The sequence below is a fragment of the Artemia franciscana genome, unplaced genomic scaffold (assembly GCF_032884065.1).
Source record: "Artemia franciscana unplaced genomic scaffold, ASM3288406v1 Scaffold_692, whole genome shotgun sequence".
In the NCBI taxonomy this organism is placed as follows: domain Eukaryota; kingdom Metazoa; phylum Arthropoda; class Branchiopoda; order Anostraca; family Artemiidae; genus Artemia; species Artemia franciscana.
Window position 1 is genome coordinate 36,217 of NW_027067087.1, and position 20,208 is coordinate 56,424.

The 20,208-nt window shown below is 36.2% G+C and overlaps 2 protein-coding genes across 2 annotated transcripts in view; one reads left to right on the forward strand and one right to left on the reverse strand.

Annotated features, from left to right (window-relative positions):
- The first annotated feature begins 638 nt into the window (after positions 1-638).
- On the forward strand, positions 639-4,160 carry LOC136043509 (uncharacterized). The gene is made up of 3 exons (XM_065728429.1): positions 639-1,269; positions 1,344-2,548; positions 4,020-4,160. The coding sequence occupies exons 1-3, from the start codon at positions 639-641 to the stop codon at positions 4,158-4,160; spliced, it is 1,977 nt and encodes a 658-aa protein (XP_065584501.1).
- Positions 4,161-9,289: 5,129 nt separating this feature from the next.
- The window catches only part of LOC136043507 (ubiquitin-like-conjugating enzyme ATG3), a 44,145-nt gene continuing 33,226 nt past the window's right edge, over positions 9,290-20,208 (reverse strand). The window contains exon 7 of the mRNA XM_065728427.1: positions 9,290-11,361. Within this exon, the coding sequence (XP_065584499.1) occupies positions 11,211-11,361 (151 nt within the window). The 3' untranslated portion in view covers positions 9,290-11,210. The remainder of the gene's footprint in view (positions 11,362-20,208) is intronic.

Sequence of the window (20,208 nt, forward strand, 5' to 3'; positions counted from 1 at the left end):
GTTCTCAGTAATAATGTATCTGTTCAATGCAGTAGCTTTCTTACTAGTCAAACAACACAAACCGACCTAGAGTATTCTCAGTCTCCGCATACAGATGAAGAGGGTGTTACAACAGATCATATTCCTGAACGACGTGTCTACAGATTTCACATAAGGCGAGGCTGTAGAAAGGTGGTGAATTGCACGTTTCTCCATATTTGCTTTGATTATTTCAAAGGCATCTGCCGTGATGAGTGTTGTATTCTGCCTCACAGATCTCTGAGTAAAAAATTGGCTCATGGCCTTTGTTTCATGAACTGTTGTCCTAATGTGCATCTCACTTCCCCCAGAAGGAAAAAGCTACGTTCCAATACTGAATTGCGAAGTTCAAAAAACGGGGAGTGAAAAATTCCACCTCTGTTAAAACAGGGTTGCCAAAGACAACAGTTTACAGTCCCACTTATGAGCTTGAAGCTCGAACCACCTGTCTTAAATCAGCCAATGCAGATCCCTCCCCCCTCATACCAACCACTCCTCGTGAAAACTTGGAGAGACTGGCAAGAACCAACATCTGTCAGCCTTCCGACAATATATCCAGTACTAACAACCAACCAATTTGGAATTTCAAAGAAATCAAAGATTCACCCACCCCTCAAACCATGTCTTCCGAGTACCCCAACTTGGAACCGATTCAATGTGTTGGCAAGGAGATTCGAGACCGCAGCGTAAAGCCCCCCTTTCATCCCTATATATTTCCGAAAATACTATTATCAAATGTCCGGTCACTTATAAACAAATTAGAAGAGGTTGAACTTTGCTTGAAGAATGAACTGGTTGATATTGCTTGTATCTGTGAATCATGGTCCGCGACTGAAGATGTTGTAGCATTTGAAGGATATGATACCTATTTCAAACCTAGAATGACACCCAATGATATTTCAGTAACACATGGTGGTGGTGTTGGTATTATTTGTCGATCGTCTATAAGAAATCGAGTTCTCACTTTCAGTAATATACCAAATAAGCATGGTTTTGAAGTATTATGGTTGTGGTGCAGGCCTAAGAAGCTTCCCAAGGAAGTGGCATCACTGGTGATATGTGTTGTTTACTATCCGCCCCGTGGCCCCTATCGTAAAGACCTTGTGAATTACTTACAGAATTGCACTGACAATGTACGATCTTTGTATCCTAATGCTGGTATCATAATGTGTGGTGACTTTAATGACTTAGATGCCAAATGGCTAAGTAATTCACTATCACTTAAGCAGGTTGTGAATGTGCCCACAAGAGGTAACCGTATGTTGGATCTCATTTTTAGCAACTGTCCTGAATATTATAATACTCCAGTTACATTCCCCCATTAGGTTTGAGTGATCACTTGTGTGTTGCTTGGACACCCAATCATTTTATCCCAAATCGACAAATAAATAGTGTGGTGTACAGGCCTTTCTCACCTGAACTAGTAAATCTCTACAAGAATTGGCTCACAGATCGTGACTGGCGTGATATTCTCTCATTGTCTGACGGTGACAAAATGGCAAGTTTATTCTGTAAGGAACTATTTGAAAAATACTGTGAAATTTTCCCACAAAAAAAAATATATGTGAAATCTAATGATAAACCATGGATTACTCGAGAGATTCGGAATCTGATAAAAGTGAGGAACGAATTGCATTTAATTGGATCCGTAAAATATTTCAAAAGAGTAAGAAATTTAATTGTATATAAAATAAGATGTTCTCGTAAGCAGTATGGGTCTAAAATAATTAGCAAAATACATAAATCCAACCCAAGGAAGTTCCATGACTTAGTTCAGAACATTATCGGGAAAAAAGTAACCAGAGTTGAAGTGAGAGATGTCAATGGTAAACCCCTGTTACCTAGTGAAATTAATAACTTTTTTGCATCTGTTTGTAAAATTCATCCGCAACTAAGAAAATTACCACCGAATGATTCAGTTTCAAATATCCCTATACTAGAGATTTGTTCAGTTGCTAAAAAGTTAAAGGCACTTCATTCTCGTAAATCTAGTTATCCTAGTGAGATACCAATTAAATTGATTATTGATTGTGCTGATCTTTTATCTACTCCTTTAACGGCAATTTTTAACCAGTGTTTTATTGATGGTGTTTTCCCATGTATTTTTAAACAGGCATATGTAACGCCAATCCCCAAATGCAAGGCACCTAAAGATATAATCGAGATGAGGCCGATTTCGAAAACTCCAGCTCTCTCAAAAGTATTTGAAAGTTTTATTTTTGATTGTTTATTTGAGGACATAAATGATAATATTGATCCCCAACAATTTGGATTTGGATCCGGGCATAGTACTGTTCATTATTTGGTTGCATTATTGGATACTATCCTTAAGCACTTAGAGAATAATGGGGCCTATGTTGAAGCATTATTTGCAGACATAGTTAAGGCTTTTGATAGTCTTGATCATAATGTAGTTGTGGAAGAAGCAAAGGCTATGGGTGCCCGTCCATTTGTTGTACGAATGCTAGCTAGTTTTCTTTTTGAAAGATCTCAGTGTGTCCAACTTCCTGATCATGAGCCATCTGAATTTGTAAATATTTTTTGTGGTTCGCCACAAGGGACTAAATTAGGCCCGCTTTCTTTTCTTATTGTTTTTAACCGTATTTTAACAACAATACGTGAGCGTTTTAAATTTGCTGATGATTTAACTGTTTTATCACTGCGACTAAGCCCTCCGACTACTGAACAGTCTGACTTGATTAAAATCTATCATGATCTAAAAGCTGAATTAGGAAAGGTAAAACTGGCGGTCAGTGAAACTAAGAGCTCTTATATGACATTTCCCTTCCTAAAGGGTAACAACCACTCTTCTCATAATTCCATACTGCCAACAAAGAAAACTGTTCAAATACTTGGGATTCTTTTGGACGATGATTTAAGATGGAATTCGCACGTTGACTATCTGACTAAAAAAGGCGCCTCGCTTTTACATTCATTTTCCAACCTAAAAAGATTTGGTACACCAACTGAGGTTTTAAAGTCTGTATACTGCAGCTATGTTAGACCTTCTCTTGAGTATGCATGCCCTGCTTGGCATCCGAGATTGACAAAAGATCAAACAGATAGACTTGAGACGATACAAAAAAGAGCTGTAAAAATTATACTTGGACAAAACTACTCAACTTACGAAGATGCACTGAAACAACTCAATTTGGAATCACTTGATAGTCGTAGACATGGCTTAACATATAGATTTGGACTAAATTGTTTAAATTCCCCAGCTCATTGTCGTCTACTATCCAACTTTGCGAGCCCCCCCAACTGGAGGACCAGTTACTAGACTTCGGCAAATAAAAAACAATTGTCCACAGTTACTGACTTACTCAGCATATAGTACTGATAGATATCGCAAATCATTTGTTCAATATTTTACCCGTCATTTTAATAATATTGACGCGACTAATATTTAATGTTTGATTAATATATTGTTTGTTTAAATTTTCTTGTGAGTGTTTTTGAAGGTATAAATTATTTTTGTCATGACATGCTAATGCTAGCTCCGACTATTGTAGTGAATAAATATATTCTATTCTATTCTATTCATTGATGCAAAAACATTTTATGGAGTTTGAAATTACAAGTTATTAAGAATTATAAAAATTAAACATAAATGAACCACAGATTCTTGAAAAACCAGGATATAAGTGGGCATTGTAGGAAACTGGGAAATAACTACATCCTGGCTTATGCACGGGTGTGGCTCGGAAAGCGCGGTTGAGTCTACTCTATAAGAAATACATTTTATTGTGACTAATGACTTCTTTGTATATTGATACCATGTTAGCCTATAGATCTACCCCGTTGCCCCCTATAGGGGCCACACAATACCCACGTTACCTCATCTGGTGAATATAATAATATTCATTTTATGGCACTATTTTATTTTTTTTCTGTCTTTTAATTAGCTTACGTAATATAAAAACCGCAATTTACCAAGGTCTGCTTTTATAAAAGAATAACAGAAATCTTTTCAACCTTGCTTAAAAATACTTTTATTTCAGGATGAGACAACTGACGGCTCAACGTCAAATGTTACAGCAAGCATCATTATGCAACCAAATTTTGACATCCTTGTAGAGAAAGAGTTTTCTCTGAAGCAAAAATGGAATAGAGACCCTTTTTCTTTCATCTTCAAGCCTTAATCAAACAGAAAAGTTTGGCAAAGATGTACCTAAAAAGAAAAATAGAGGTAACTGCGAAATGCAGAGATCTCATTGGTTCACCTGCTGGTCAGAAGGTTCTCATTTCAGACTTTTTTACAATATGGCTTCTTCGTAGAGCATTACCAACACAGCTCATGCATGTGTCATGATACAGAAGAATCTCTACCTTATTTTGGTTTCTAATGTTTCTCAACTGTATATGACACTGAGGCTGATATTCCTATTACCGAGATTGGGTATCTTCCAGTGACTCCCCATTCTACCTCTAACCCAACAGTTGTAGAGGAAGTCATTAAGACTTTCCAGAAAACTTCCAAAGAACTAGGATTGAATTACACTTTTGTCACATACGACCAGGCTATATATGGAACTGTACATGCCTTAAGAGTGAAAAATCCTGTCCTCAGAATGTGTGGTCTTCATATTTTAATGAATTTTATGGGTACAACTGGTCATATAATGAAGGGCTCTGGCTTAGAAGAACTGATTTATGAGGCTGGAATTCTACTAGAAGGAACCGCAACCGAAACCGCAACCGAAACCGCAAAAAAAGGGATGAGTGGAAAACCATATTATATAATCCTTGCTGCTCATACTTTAGTCCTCGGAGCTATATCTGTTCTATACTGGGAAGAATTGAAGGTTTTTGTATCAAATCCGACGATTTATTGTGCATTTCTGTTTTCGAAGAAATTAGAGATTTACTACAGAACGTGGGAACCGGAAGAGAAGATACTCGAATTGGTTGGAACCTTCAGTGTCTGAAAGAAAAACTTGCAAATTCTCCCTGGTTGGAATTATTTGAAAATCCTCGTACATGCTTAAAAACTAACAAGTTCCGAAAACAATACAAAGAATTGGTACTAATTTTATGGCAGTTTTTGCATAGCGGGAAATCTGGTGACTTGGAGGGCTACCTTGCAGATATGGGCTAAATACTTCCTTATTTAGTCGGATGAGGTCATAATAAGTAGGGGACTTGCTGGATTGAGTACCTAGCAGAGATGCAGAACTTGCCCAGGGGAGCATCAGGCTTTCTACAACGGTGTGTTCAATGTGAAATCCTAAATTCTGTTGTATACCCCTGCCGATGCGAAAGACAAATTTGAAGACAAGGTGAAAATTATCCTTTTAGGCCACAATTTATTTCCGTTTTTTAGTAACAGTTCTGGCTCTTGATGATTTACAGGCTAAATTATTTAGCAAGTGTTTTTGTATCTTTTTTCTCTTTTTAAGTGTTTGATCAATATTTGATATTTTTTAATTGTAAGCGTTATCATTTGTCTTTTCTTTATATTATATTGTAGCCTACTCCTCATTTTTTGAGAAAATAAAGAAACAAAAAATGAATCCACTATTAATTTAGATTCAAAGACAGAGGGTGGAATGATAGGGATTTCTATGAACAAGTTGGCACTTATGAAGTGGACTTTAACTCTTCCTTTTTGTGCCTCAGTCTCAGTTACATTTAGTGAGATGCTATGTATTGTGCCTCAAAGTGAGTTTGGTACCATTCACCACGAAGATTACCTTTCCTTCATCATGCAGTAGCACATAGCTATTGAGAAAGTGAAATCTATTATAGAATCCAGTCTGAATCCTTTTCGGTGCAGTGATGAAGATTTGCTCAACATTCATACTCTTTAAGATAGTCGATAATGGGATTGCTGAGTCTTCTAAATGTGTGACCTATTGAAAACACAGCACTTGAGCGGTGCTTGGACGGAGATAAAGCTGCTTTTAGTAAACTGAAAGTCATGAACAATGAGCTGGCAAAACAGAAAAAGAAAACTCGGCCTTTTAGAGCTGTAAATAGTCTCATCAATGTTGAACTTCAATCTGTTAAAAGAGTACTGATGAGTTTTCAGATTGCTGGTGACGGAGGATTTCACCATCAAAAGAATTTTCTTTCTCGGAAGCTTCTCCCATATGTACCTTCTATATTTGAGAGAAGTACCGATTCCGGGAAGGTTGTACTTCGGTCAGGAATCAAGTCAGCTTTTCTGGAGTATTTGAAAACAAAAAGTACGTTGAATAAGTGGCACGTCAATGTCAAAATAGTAGTAAGTAAACTCACTCAAAGGTGGCAGATTTGATGACATACCTCAGAAGCCACTCATCAACTGAATCGGAAACAATTGAGATCTACGGAAAACGAACATTTTCTACTCTCGTTTCTTTTTAGGGAGACGTCAAAGAACGCCATGTTCTTAAAGATAGATACGATGGAATGTTTGGATCTCGTGACAAAAAAGTCAATGGGATTAGTTTGAAGGATTGTGGTGGTTGCCACGAGCAGCGAGAATCTTTATACAAATTTATGTCTCTAGGTAAAAACTCAAAGCTAGAAGATTGGAACTCAATAATAGTAAATTCCTTAAGCTCATTGAATTTTTATTTAACGAATTCAAAAACTTAGTCTATGCGCTTGAAGCTGGTTTAACTGTCTACCTCTCTGGAGGCTTTCACAATCGAATGAAGATAGCCATGCTTATCGGACGTGGAAGCACTGATACATTCTTTGAACAGCGTTTGAGCTGTACGCATGAAGAGGCAGATACTAGAGTTGTATTGCATACTTTAGACTGTTTGAAGAGGGGTGTCAGTATTATAAATATCAACGCAAATGACACAGATATTGTTGTCCTTTTGCTGTATTATTGTAAGCTTTTCCTGGGATACCACTCAAATAGTGAAGAAGGAAGGTTTTTGTTCAATTCCGTGAATATTTAGTACCTATACATCAACTTTGCAAAAATTTGCCTAACAATCTAGTTTTTTTCATTGTTCTGGATTTATCTCTTTCATTGGATTTATGTTCTTCAAAGGACAAAGAGTAGTAGCTGAGGCCGTAGAGAAATAGAGATTGCCGGAGCAGATTGCTCTGCTTGTGAAAGAGATAGAGGTCAAAGCTTAATTCTTCTGTGCAAGAAAACTTCTTTTTATTTTCAAAAAGTCATTGTTGCTGTAAATGGCAAAGATCCGTACCTTTTTATCTCTCTTGACGATTTGTGAGTATAATTATACCCTCTAAAGCGGGAGCTCAAATATTTGCCGCCACCTGACATTGCCTTTGAGTGCCATGCTAAGCGTGCTTACCTCCAGTTAGACATTTTTTAATAAGCGAATCCCAAAGCCTCAGTTTCTAGATCCCCTACAGTTTGGGTGGACTTTACAGGACGGTGAGATTAGGCCAGTTCTGTCCACTCAAAGTATTCCTAGATGGTGTGACCCCTGAATACTGCTCATGCAAGTACTGTACAAAACATTATTCATGTTCAGGAAATAGACCACGTGATTTACTTTGTGGTTACGGTGGGAAATGTTTAAATTCTTCTTTTATGCTCTATAATTAATATTTCTAGTTCTATAATTTTTGAAATTTCTTGTGTCTATAATTAAGGGTTGGGAGGAAAACCATATACTGACCAGTATCTTTTGAAAATGTGTTTGTTATTAAATACATCACACGAAATAGCTAGCAGTTGCAATTAGAAGTAGTCAAAGAATAATTTTCCGTTACTCGCCAAAGAGCAGAATGTGAGATAATTATTATTATTTTTTTTTTTTATGAATGAAAAGAACAAAATCACAATTTCAAGGTCATAAGCATTAGATAGCACTCGTTATTAGTGGTATCGATTAAAATAGTCTGCGTGATCATTGTTGAAACTTTTTGCAAAATGTATTATTTAAGAGAAAAAAACGCATTTTTTTCGAATTTAGAAGACTAGCATCCCCCCCCTGCCTAAGGATATAACACTTATATTCATATAAACGCTAAAGATTACCTGTTTTCCGTCATTAAGCCTTCTGCTGCTCACTTACCACCTACTAGTCATATTTTCAGCAAGTGGCTCCCTGACTAAAGGTTTCTATGGAAAGGGTGGTCGTATAAACTTCGGAAAAGGCTTATTGGATTGGAAATCAGAAGTATTATCGCCGTTTTTAAGAGTCAAAATGATCACAGGGCAACTAGCACCCCCCCCTCCTTACGGTTTATTTTCCCATAATACATCCGATAAAAATTTTGAGATATTCATTCGTTCTAAACAGTCCAAAGATCACATGAAAAGGTCATTGGGTAGACACAACCTCCCAGAGTTTGAGGCAAGGATTTTAATTTATAACCCGGGGGCACAAACGCTTCCGGGCACATAAGGTTTTTATGGAACGGATGGTCGTATAAACTTCGGATCGAATGAGGCTCATTTGACTGGTAGTCAGAAGATCTAGAGCCCTTTTTGGGAGAAATGGAGGGCGACCAGCCCCTCTCGGACAAGCATATAATTCCCCAAAACAAATCAACAAAATACGTTTAAAATGTTGTCACTTTCTTACTTTAATAAAGGAAAAATTATTAGAATTTTAAAGAATAAATATCAGTATATGTACATTAAACTGACAAACCACGGTCATTTGTTTGTTTTTTTTCAGCAAGGTGCAAATCATGTTCTGGTCTTGAGAAGGCATGGGGGTTGTCAGCCCTACTCATGTCAATTTTTGCTCGTTTTGAGTTTGACTCGGTTATTTATTGTAATTTCTGTTGGTTCTGAGTTTCATTTATTTATTGATGGTAATTTCACGCTTGGAAGGTTATTTGAATTTATTTCTGCTCATTTTTGGCTTAGTGGAGCACTTCACTTTTCTTTGAAGAACTTGTTTGGTAAATTAAATTAATCGCTACACAAACACGACCTGGTCTGTTCTGCATCCAGTATATCGAGATTTTTTTTTGTTAAATAATTTAAAAAAAATACATTACAATTAACTAAGATTATTATAGTTATTTCCTTACCGTATAAATAATATACCTTGGTTGACTATTATTTCAAGTTTATTGATTTGTTTGGAACATTGAAGCATAATATAACAACTATGAAAGGCCGTTAAGGGTGCCTGTTAGCCCAAGGTTGAAAGCTCCGGCTATTCATCAGGGAATCTTACCCTAGACTCACACGGGACTCAAATTCACGGGTTAGATTCAACTTCAAATGCAGGCCCGAATTTTTCAAATAACTATTTTTAATTACTAGACTTTCTTAGACTTAAGCACGAGCAGGAAAAGCAGTTTTAAACCTGTCAAAATTAATACGAAGTAAGCTTCCTTTTTAACATAACTAATCTTTTTATTTAAGAAAATCCATTTTTTAAATTCAGTAGACCCTGTCATAGCCCTTTACTAAAATTAAAATTTTGATCAAACGAATCTAATAATATAAATCCATATAAGCAACAGAAACAAGTTTAAAAGGCAATATAAGATACGATTATCAATACTAGTCCTAAAGCCCAGTAAAAGCATTTTGAATTCACAAGCAGACACCATTACATAAAGAAAAAATAAATATTGTCAAAACAATCTTCACGAGATTAAGTTGACAAATATACAAGCAAAAGCATTACCAAATAGTGCGTCAAGGATTAGCCCCCACAAAAAGTTTAAAAAGCTGAATTATGTGACGCAAAAAGATAAGAGCCTCTGTAAAACAGGTAATGAAGATATTTATGTAGTTTCGGAAAATTGTAGTCCCCCACCGCTTGCCCCTCAAGAAAAAAAGCGGCTACATCTTTGCAGGAGACTATTTTTCAGACATAATTCTTCTTAGAGGCACTCCATATCAAAGACAAAAAGAATTCACCGAAGATAAAGCACACTGGTCAAGTATGTTCCAAATTTATTTAAATGAAGAAAAAAAAAATTAATTTTTTAGACTCAAAATATTGAAGTTTTTTAATGATTGGTGGTATAAAACGTATACTTTACAGAAAAGACCAGAGGCAGATCTTTCAATTAGTTAACAAGAAGTAAAAATAAAAAGATTTGAAATCTGACCTTTATTTTATATATACATTTTTTTATTTGCAAAAAATGATTCCACAAAGGATAATGAAATCTGGCCAAAACTTGATTTTAATGATTTTACACTACCTTAACGCGGCTAAAAAAAAAAACACCACCAGCATGAACAATTGAGGGCCTTCAGAAACACCACTGTAAACCGTAGATTATACTCTTTTGATTGGCCAAAACTTTTCGTTTTATGACCGGTCACCCTTGTTTGCAGAAATCCAGAGAAAAGTTCTCACGGTGTGACATCTCCATGAAATTTTTTGACCAGGAGGTGATTCAATTGGAGAACAACCCAACGATGAACATTGACTTCAAATCATGGGGAAAATGATGACACTCAGCGCCGTGCAATGGTCATTAGGAATGAGTCACATAAGTCACAAGATAGCGTTAGCAATTTTTCTAGGACACAGGGTCAAATTTACATTATTCTTTTTATATTTCTAGGTTAAAATACTTTTACTGACTTTTCATACACATAAGTTCTCAAGCAGTAAAACTATACAATATATTAAAATCAACTTAAAAACCAATTTGACAGAACATTGTTAGTCTCCTAAACACAGAATCAATTCATCAAAGTATACATTTACGTATTTAGTGAAAGTTATTGAAACACTTTGATACAAAGCATTCATCTTCAATTAATATCTTAATTTAATTTATTTCTTGACTAGTATATTTTAAAGACAAAGAACTTTCAAAAATTGGAAAGGAGTTAGCTTGACATACTAATTTCAAAATTTACTAGATCATAATTGAATTATCAATTTCTAATTTAAATGCCTAAGGTTAATGCGTGCTTGGAATGTTACTTTGTGACTTTTCTAATAGTAGAATAGTAGGAAAAAACTATTAACAGAATTTATATAGTCTCATAGTATGTAATGAATAATTAGACATTCTCCAATACCCCCTTCAAAAATATTACTGACCCCCCCCCTAAAAAAAACTGCCTGCTTTCTTACCTTACGACCCAGAAAATTACAAATATACAAGGAAATTTAGACTATCAGAAACCAAAATACGAATCCCTTAAATAATAGGTTAAAATAAAAACAGAAAACAGGGAGTAACATGACAACTGAACGTACAAAAGAATAATTAAAAATAAGTCGGAAATATATCTCCGCAACTGGTTAGATTTAAAAATAAAATTAGCACTTTTAAACTAATCAAAGAGAAACATTTTGGGTGTAGTCATATTCTATAGTTGGAATAACAGATTGAACAAATTTCAAAAATATTATAAGGTACATGTACACTTCTATATGCCCTCCAGAGTCTTCAACAGTTTGAATCAGCTTCTTCATCACATCAGCGTGTCTAAAATAAGAAATTAAATAATAAAGTATAGGAACTTCAGTCCAACGAAAACAATTAAAATTGAAAAAAGAGGGAAATACAAACCAACAAATTATTATGAATTCATGTAATGTTACTTCGATCCATAAAAATAATTCCAATAAAAAGTTTTATTCAGAACTTTTTTTTGGTGTCTAATTCTGAAAATTTTCTGAAACTTTCAAACTGCATAGTTATGAATTGTTCCAGTTTTTTACTGTGTAATTGAATTATACCATATAAGCTGAGCAGCAATCTGGAAGCATTCCATTTTTAAATTTATGGGTCCATCAGAAAAAACTACAGTGATGACAGTTTTAAAATAAAGATTTGCTAGATGTTTGCCAGCGAAATTGTCTACGGACTGTTTTGGGTATCCGACTGACTGAACCTACTTAAAACGGACTGTAGGAACAATGTGGTTCAATATTGTCCTTTTCATCCAACCATCTAGGGCTAAATGGAAGGCACATCGTCCTCGATTGGGATAAGAGGATGTCTTAAGAAAAGAATTAAGAAAAATATGAACTTCCCGGAAGGGTGTAAAGAGGAAGGCTTTAAATACATTGGGATGGAGGAAGAGCGTATGTAGCTGTGTTGGCCTCAGGCGGCATGGTGCTGCGGTGGGTTGCTAGTAGTAATAGTATTTGCATACGAAAAAATGATGGCAGATTAACAAATAAGATAAGACTCATTTTCATTTTCTTTTAGTGGAGCTTTAAAAAAGTCTCCAGACGTCCACTGGAAACGTTTATGAGTAGTTTTCGCTTGGACACTAAACCTTTCATTATTAACTTTAGTTAACTTATTTTTGAATGAAATGTCGTAGTCCGTTTCGGTTAAGAAATTCATATATATATATATATTTTATATATATATATATATATATATATATATATATATATATATATATATATATATATATATATATATATATATATATATATATATATATATATATATATATATATATATATATATATATATATATATATATATATCTAAAGCAGTTAAGCATTTGAACAAGTTTAAGGGTTAGAGTTTGACCCAAAGACAATAATGTCACTAGGAAAAGTTAAATTCGTAATATTTTTTTAAATATAATCTCAAACTCTTTTATGTCGAATTCTGAATTCTTCTTTTGAAGTTGCAGGGTTTTGAATTTTTCTTTTGAAGTTGCAGGGTTTTGAATTATTTCAGTGTTAGCCGAATAAATAGGCATTTCCCTATAAATTGAAAAAGTACTAAGAATCATTTCCATTTTATAAAACAAGTGTCTAAGGAAAATAATTTTATATTACAAGTGTCTAAGGAAAATCTTTTCCAATTATTATACAGACAAAACATTAGAAAAGACAAAATTTATTATTCAACTCTAAACCAAAAAGTTTCCGTCTTTTCGTCTTTTTTTGGAACTCTAAGGAAGCCTTTAGCAGTTCTAAACGAAAAGAATATAAAATAAAATATTATAACGTAAAAAACGGTCATTTTAATTTCGGAATGAAATGTCGCACTTTGCTTCGGTTGAGCAATTCTTGACATGGTATTCCAAATTTTTATTTACAACAACTAAGTAAATGAGTTCCCCATTATCATGGGGAATGATTACGAGCAAAGACATTGAAAATCGAACATAATTTTAGTAGAAACATAAGCCCACGATGAGGATAGACACAAAATACCCTGCACAGAAAGTCCTACTAAGGACTTCGTTTGAATTGAAAATCTTAGGAGCCTATAAGGAGACTATTGACATGTATGTACTATACGTTATTGCATTATAAATAAATCTGACCTAAATCTTATCTTAAAGAAGCACATTAAAAGCTATTAGGATCCAGACTTTTATGCCTTACTTTTTTCATTTAGGATCAAAATTAAATTCGCAGAAAACATTTCTCGATTCATATTACAAGCGGCATATAATTATATAAACTTTTAATAAAATTTTGAATATAATTATTTAATTACATTATATTGATTATTTCGTCTTTCTGCTGTGCAATTGAGCATTTTCGTATAAATTCAGGGCTGCCACAGGTTCAAGTGGTAAAAATAGGGACTTAAGGACCTCTTTTTAGTCGAAAAAGGGACATCTTTAGGGACTATTCTTGCAAGGGCGTAATTTTCTATGGAGCAGGGGAGGAGGGCAACTGCCCTCTCCAGACCCAAGTTTGCCCCTCCTATCAACTCAAGTTTAGTTTCTGCAAAAAATCTTGTCACAACTAAGATAAGCCTGCATAAGTATCCAGAGAAACAGGTCAGTTTTCTTTACAATATCTTTGCCTTTATGGTAATATATGGATTATTTTTCAGTTTTCACTGTACATTTGACTTAATTTGGGAGAATTGGCTCCAACTTTGCCCCCCCCTCCAAGAATTTTGAAAAAAATACGCCCCTGCATTCTAAATGCAAAATGGACCCCAAAACCCAGTTTTCAGAACGCTTTTGAAAGAAAAACCAGAGACACAACAGTAAATGACACTTAACTAGGGGAAAAAATGGAATGGTCATTTGCAGATATCTCTCTATTATCAGAGGCTAAGCAATAATTAAGAGACGGGCCACCTAAGAATAATCATATAATGGGAAGACCTTTTTTCTTCTTATTTTCTAACCGCTTTACTTTCGAACACACAAAATAGATCCAGAAATATGATAAAAGAGACAAGGGTACGATAACTAGAACACAAAACCTATTTGCTACCCTGATGTTGCACTGCCTTCTGCTGGAACAGAGATGCAATCAGTAACTGTTTCTTTGACTCTAGCTGCTGTTGGATGGTTTCAAGAGTAGCAGCTACCTTTTTTGTTCAGCACGCATCGACAGAGTCCCATCTATCATGGCTTGCGATAGCTGTGTCTCGACCATATCCTTATTTTCAACGCCTTTTTTCAAACAATTTATGAGCTTACTTCAGTAACTTGTCTGCGGCCTGTTCCTTGGAAACAAACACTTCTTTTTTTTTCGAGTGATTTTCGAGACTCTCTATTGTCTGTCTTTTCAAAGATTTGTCAGCGAGTTGCAGCTCTCTCGGCCATTCTCTTGTCTCAAAATCCTGCTGCTCTTTCTCAGTTTGTTCTTTCAAGGCTATTTCCCGCTGTAGGTATAAATGACAGCTCTTTCTAGCGGATTTGGCTAGTTTTATCAAGTCTTCGGTGATAGCAACATTTTGCGCACGTCCCCCCAATCTGCCCAGTCAATGTATCACAAACAATTTTGCATCCAAAGTTCGCTCGTTCATCGAAGTTGTTTCTTCGCCGAGAACTCGCCCGGAAAGGGAAAAACCCCGCTCAATAGTGGCAGACCCAAGTGAAATGGTCAAAGTATTTTTATGACTAAGGGCAAGTTTGAACATTTCCCTCCCTGAATTACGTTGTTCCCGTCAACTAGCCTGTCATTTTGCGTTGTGATGGGTAACTTTCTAGCAACATATTGTAAATTCTGAGCAGAAACTGGGCTTGAAACTTGATCGGGATGCAGAAAAGTTAACACTTTCAAGAACTGTAGAAATTATCCACCGAGTACTTGCTTAAGGATATATTTTGCGGCCGCAGAATAATGCATCTGGACACGTTGCATGAATGAGTGTTTTAGAAACTCGTCTACTGACTCGACACAGCTGACAATCACGACACTCACAATTGTCTGTAGCAGTGGCACGAAGTTCTTTTCCCCTTCGAATGGCTGAAGCGTTAGTTCATCCCTAAGCTCTTAGGTCACCTTGGGTTTTAAAAATCATCCAGCCAAGATCAAGACCATCATATTCAGCTCCTTATAAAGTTAATGCACTAGGGGCTCTTCCCGTTGAAACTTTTCGGTGAAACATGTGAAGAGGTTCGAACTATCAATAAAAAGCTGATCCTCTGCTTTCATGGTCGGTTGTTTGATCGGCCGGATGATCTCTTTGTACGCCTTTGATTCCAAAAGACTGGAGTTTTACTTTGGAATACAGACAACGAAGTACTCAAACAGAGCTGGCATCTGTTCCTTTAGCCTCGAAGTGACATATTCCATATTTAACCCTCTGGTGGGTACGTCTTTCAAAATGCGGGACTTGGAACGCCAATTTTCTCTTGAATCTTCCCGTTTTCTTCTTTTCTACCCGGCCAGCCACTAAAAAAGTACTATAATTTGATGATCATATCTAAACAGTTCTCGCCGATTTCCTATAAATCCTTTCGAAAAGCGTTGGGTAACAAATGAATCTTGGAGGCACCAATATCAAGGAGATCGTCGCTATCTGTCAATTCACTATCAATCAGTTTTTGTTCACGTTCGAATCGTCTCAGATTAACGCTAGTAGCTTAGAGATAGTCAGAAACATGATCAGCCTGATCGTGTTTCACTTCATTTATACGTGTACAAACACATGGATAGGACTTGAGTTGAACGAATTGACTGAAGATTAGACTTGACTGAGAGTCAAGAGAAATTTTGGCATTTTTCTTGATTGTAACAATCACTATTGCGGCGAAATTCGATAAACTACTCTCATCGATCGTCCTTACTACTTCTGCCTTCAATTATTCAGCTGTGGCATGTCCAATAAACGCAGTTTTCAGATGTCTTTCTACCACTCATTTCATCTTTTCAGACCAGAATCGGATACTCATTTGAAGCTGTTTCTAACTTTCTGAGCTTGTGGTTTCGTCAAATTCGACAACATAATAACTGTTGCCGACTTCATGAAGGTTCATCATCTGGAAATGGGTCCAAGAGCTTCGGTTAAAAAATAAGCGAACTTAGTTAGCCCGAAGGAGAAGCTTTTGACCATTGTATCTCTGAACATTTTTCTAAATACATCTGTTATTCCACCTGCGGATTTCCCAGAATTATCAGACTCAATTAGCTTCAGAACCTATGTAATTTCTGCAACTGTTGTTTCATCCCGCACTAGATAAGTACCTGTATGGCCAGTTTTGCAGGTTTGCCACTCTCCATGGAAGATAATGCGGAGAGACAAAACTGTTTCGGCGTTAGCGTTGTGGTAACATGCTTTATATGTTTAGAGGTTCTGGGGTGCTGCGGTAAAGCATAGGAGCCTTTATGGCGGACAAACGATGTATTGCAGATAGAACATTAGAAAGAGAACAGATCTCCCGGAACAGCTTTACACCACTCTTTCATTTGGTGTCCCGTCACATCTTTCTCTTCCAACCAAGTCTCCTTGAATTTGCCTTTCCCATTTTTAGTCAAACTGAAACTTCCAGCCCTAAACCTTAAAAAAAGAAAAACAGATAGTGGAAAAATATATACCAGATGATATATGTCATCATGATGATATATGAAAAATATATGTTACCAGAAATGCATTCAAATAAAAAAGGGCGCTAGGAAGTAGTCTAATAGCTCGAGAAATGTATGTAAGCTCAACATTATGCAAGAAACTTGATTTTAACACCACCTCCTTCGTATTTCGTACTTAAAGCCATTCTCTTATAGTTGTTTCTCTGTGTATAACAGTGACATAGAGAAAAGGGTTTTCTAAGAAATTAACAAAGACAACCGAACGCTACCGCCTCCTAGCCTATTGACACCCGAGGCAATGGGGGTCACCCCTTTTCGTTACTAGCCTGTCTGCGCAATCCAGACAGTAACGCTATAGCCTATGTAACAACAAGTTTTGTCTTTCTTAGACAAGCCAAAACAGGTTTCAAGAATCTCAATCGAAACAAAGGTATTGAAAACCGTATGCTCCCAGGTATTGGTAGCCTTCGGGATACGGACCTTTAAACCAAGCAAGAAAAGGAACTTTGGGGACCTTTATCAATTTAGGATTTTCCTTAATAGCCGCCACTCGATTTTAGGGACTTTGTGGCAGCCCTATAAATTGGACAAGCTATGCATGCTAGAAGCAAGTTTTCATCTCAATTGTACGTTTAAACACAAAATTTTGTAAGATCTTGATCTAAGTAATCTGTTAATTATGTACTTCAGTTTAATGAAACCAAATGTAAGTTTATGTGAGTTTGGAAACCGAAGACTTTCGAATTTAAAGAAAGCGATAAAGGTTGGCCGCATTTACAGGTAATGATCAGTCTCGGTTACAAAAATTACAGAAGTGACTTCAGGCGGTTTTACTCAAAATGCAGTCCCTCCTTCAAAAAAATTTTTTTGCACCTATTAACTTCAGCAGTATGTTATTTCTGTGATATTAATTTAGAAACTTCTTGCACAATGTATACAATTCAGTTTATCCTTTTCTTACTAAATACTGAATAAATTTTGAGGTTGGGAGTCACCTCAAAATAATAAATGTGAAAATTAAAGAAACCACATAAAAACACCCTCCATTCAGTTCTCATATTCATCCGCCTATTGATTCTAAGAATCAATAGATTGATTTAAAAGGGAAATCAGAGGCTTAATGCCGGTCAGGATTTAAAAATAAGAGCTCTGAGTCACGATGTCCTTCTACATATCAAAATTCATTAAAATCCAATCACCCACTCGTAAGTTATAAATACCAAATTTTTTCTAATTCTTCCTCTCCCTTTAACCCCCCCCCCCCAGATGAAGTCAATTTGTGCAGCTCCCTGACACGCCTACCAATTTTCATCGTCCTAGCACGTCTAGAAGCACCAAACTGACCAAATCACTGAACCCTTCCCCCAACTCCCCCAAAGAGAGTGAATCCGGTGCGGTTACGTCAATCACGTATACATTTGCTTATTCTATCCACCAAGCTTCACCCCGATTCCTCCACTCCAAGTGTTTTCCAAGATTTCCCCCTCCAACTCCCCCCAATATCAAAAGATCTGGTCAGGATTTGCAATAAGAGCTCTGAGAAATGAATTCCTTCTAAATATCAAATTTCATTAAGATCCGATCACCTATTCGTAAGATAAAAATTCCCCAATTTTCACGTTTTCCAAGAATTCCGGTTTCCCCTCCAACTCCCCCCAATGTCACAGGATCTGGTCGGAAGTTAAAATTAGAGCTTTAAAGCACAAGATCCTTCTAAATATCAAATTTCATTCAGATCTGGTCACCCTTTCGTAAGTTACAAATGCCTCATTCTTCCAAATTACCCCCCCCCCCAACTCCACCAAAGAGAGCATATCCGGTCCGGTTATGTAAGTCACATATCTCAGACAAGTTTTTATTCTTCCCATCCAGTTTCATCCTGATCTCTCCGCTTTAAGTATTTTCTAAGATTTCCGGTCCCCCTCAACTGCCCTCCAATGGCGCTGGATCCGGTTGAGATTTAAAATCAGAGATCTGAGTTACGAGGTCCTTCTAAATATGAAGTTTCATGAAGATCCAATCACTCTTTCGTAAGTTAAAAATACGTCATTTTTTCTAATTTTTCAGAATTACCCCTCCCCCCTAATAGAGCGGATCAGTTCCAATTATATAAATCACGTATCTAAGACTTCTGCTTATTTTTCCCACCAAGTTTCATCCCGATCCCTCCAATCTAAGGGTTTTCCATGATTTTAGGTTCCCCCACCCCAAACTCCCCAACATTTTTCAGAATTACTCCCCCCCCGACTACCCCAAAGAGAGCGGATCTGTTCCGGTTATGTCAATCATGTATCTAGGACTTGTGCTTATTTTTCCCACCAAGTTTCATCCCGATCCCTCCACTCTAAGTGTCTTCCAAGATTTTAGGTTCCCCCCCCCCAATGTCACCAGATCCGGTCGGGATTTAAAAAAACAGCTCTGAGACACGATATCCTTCCAAACATCAAATTTCATTAAGATCTGATCAACCGTTCGTAAGTTAAAAACACTTCATTTTTTCAAAACCGGGACCGACAGACAGACCGACAGAATTTGGGATTGCTATATGTCATTTGGTTAATACCAAATGCCATAAAAAGAGGATCCCAAGCCAAAAGAGCCTTTTAAGTTCGTTACCGACCATCTCGCCTCATTAAGTCAGGTTAAGTCGATGCAAACCAACGCGTGTATAGGGTTACTTTTTTTTAAGGAGTACAAGATATACCTTGCCAAACAACAATGTCATTAAGTTTTGAAGCTACATAATGCATAATATGCTGACTTTCAGCAATGGATAAATGTCCTTGAAACAACGAAACTTAGATATTATCATTCTAACAGCATCTTAATAATAATAGGGCAAAATTAGAAAAAAGACAGATATATTCTATAAGACTAAAGCTACAAAAAAAGGAAGAGCAAGAAAAAACAATAATTCAATGAAGTAGAAGAGAAATAATTCAAATTCAATAGGTTTGAAGGATCACAAAGATAAGGATTGGAGGTGTATTGCAAAAATAAGTGGACCCTTTAATTTAAATCAACGCACTGGACTGTGATATAAAAGTTGAGAGCCATGGCTAATTAGCCATGGTCTTTTTTCAGAGACAGAAATGAAACCTGTCGCCAAATCTTAGAATAGCTAAAATCGAGCCCAGGGCCTATAATGCTAAGCAGAGCATCGTCCACTGTCTTCCAACGGGGTCAAGCAGAGCTGTTTAAATATTCGAAAAAGCCCCTGAAAAACTATTCATTAATGTGTTTGCTCGTTTCACCAGAAAAATTACTGTATTTAAAAACTGTTGGTAGGCCCATTAAGTTTGGGGGCCACTAGACTATAGCTTATACTAGTCGGGAAATATGGCCTTGGTTACAAGGAACACAAATTTCTTTTAAATGAACAACAGGGAAAACATATCTCGTTGATTGAGAGCATAAATTAAGCAAAAAAATATCGCATATTTATCTCAACCGCTCAGCTTTGGGTAAAAGCAGACCAAAAACGATTTGTGTCATTTGAAATTTACTAGAGAAAGGCAGAAACGGACAATATTTTGGGGAGATCTCAATTTGGCACAGCTTTATCTTACGGTTTTCA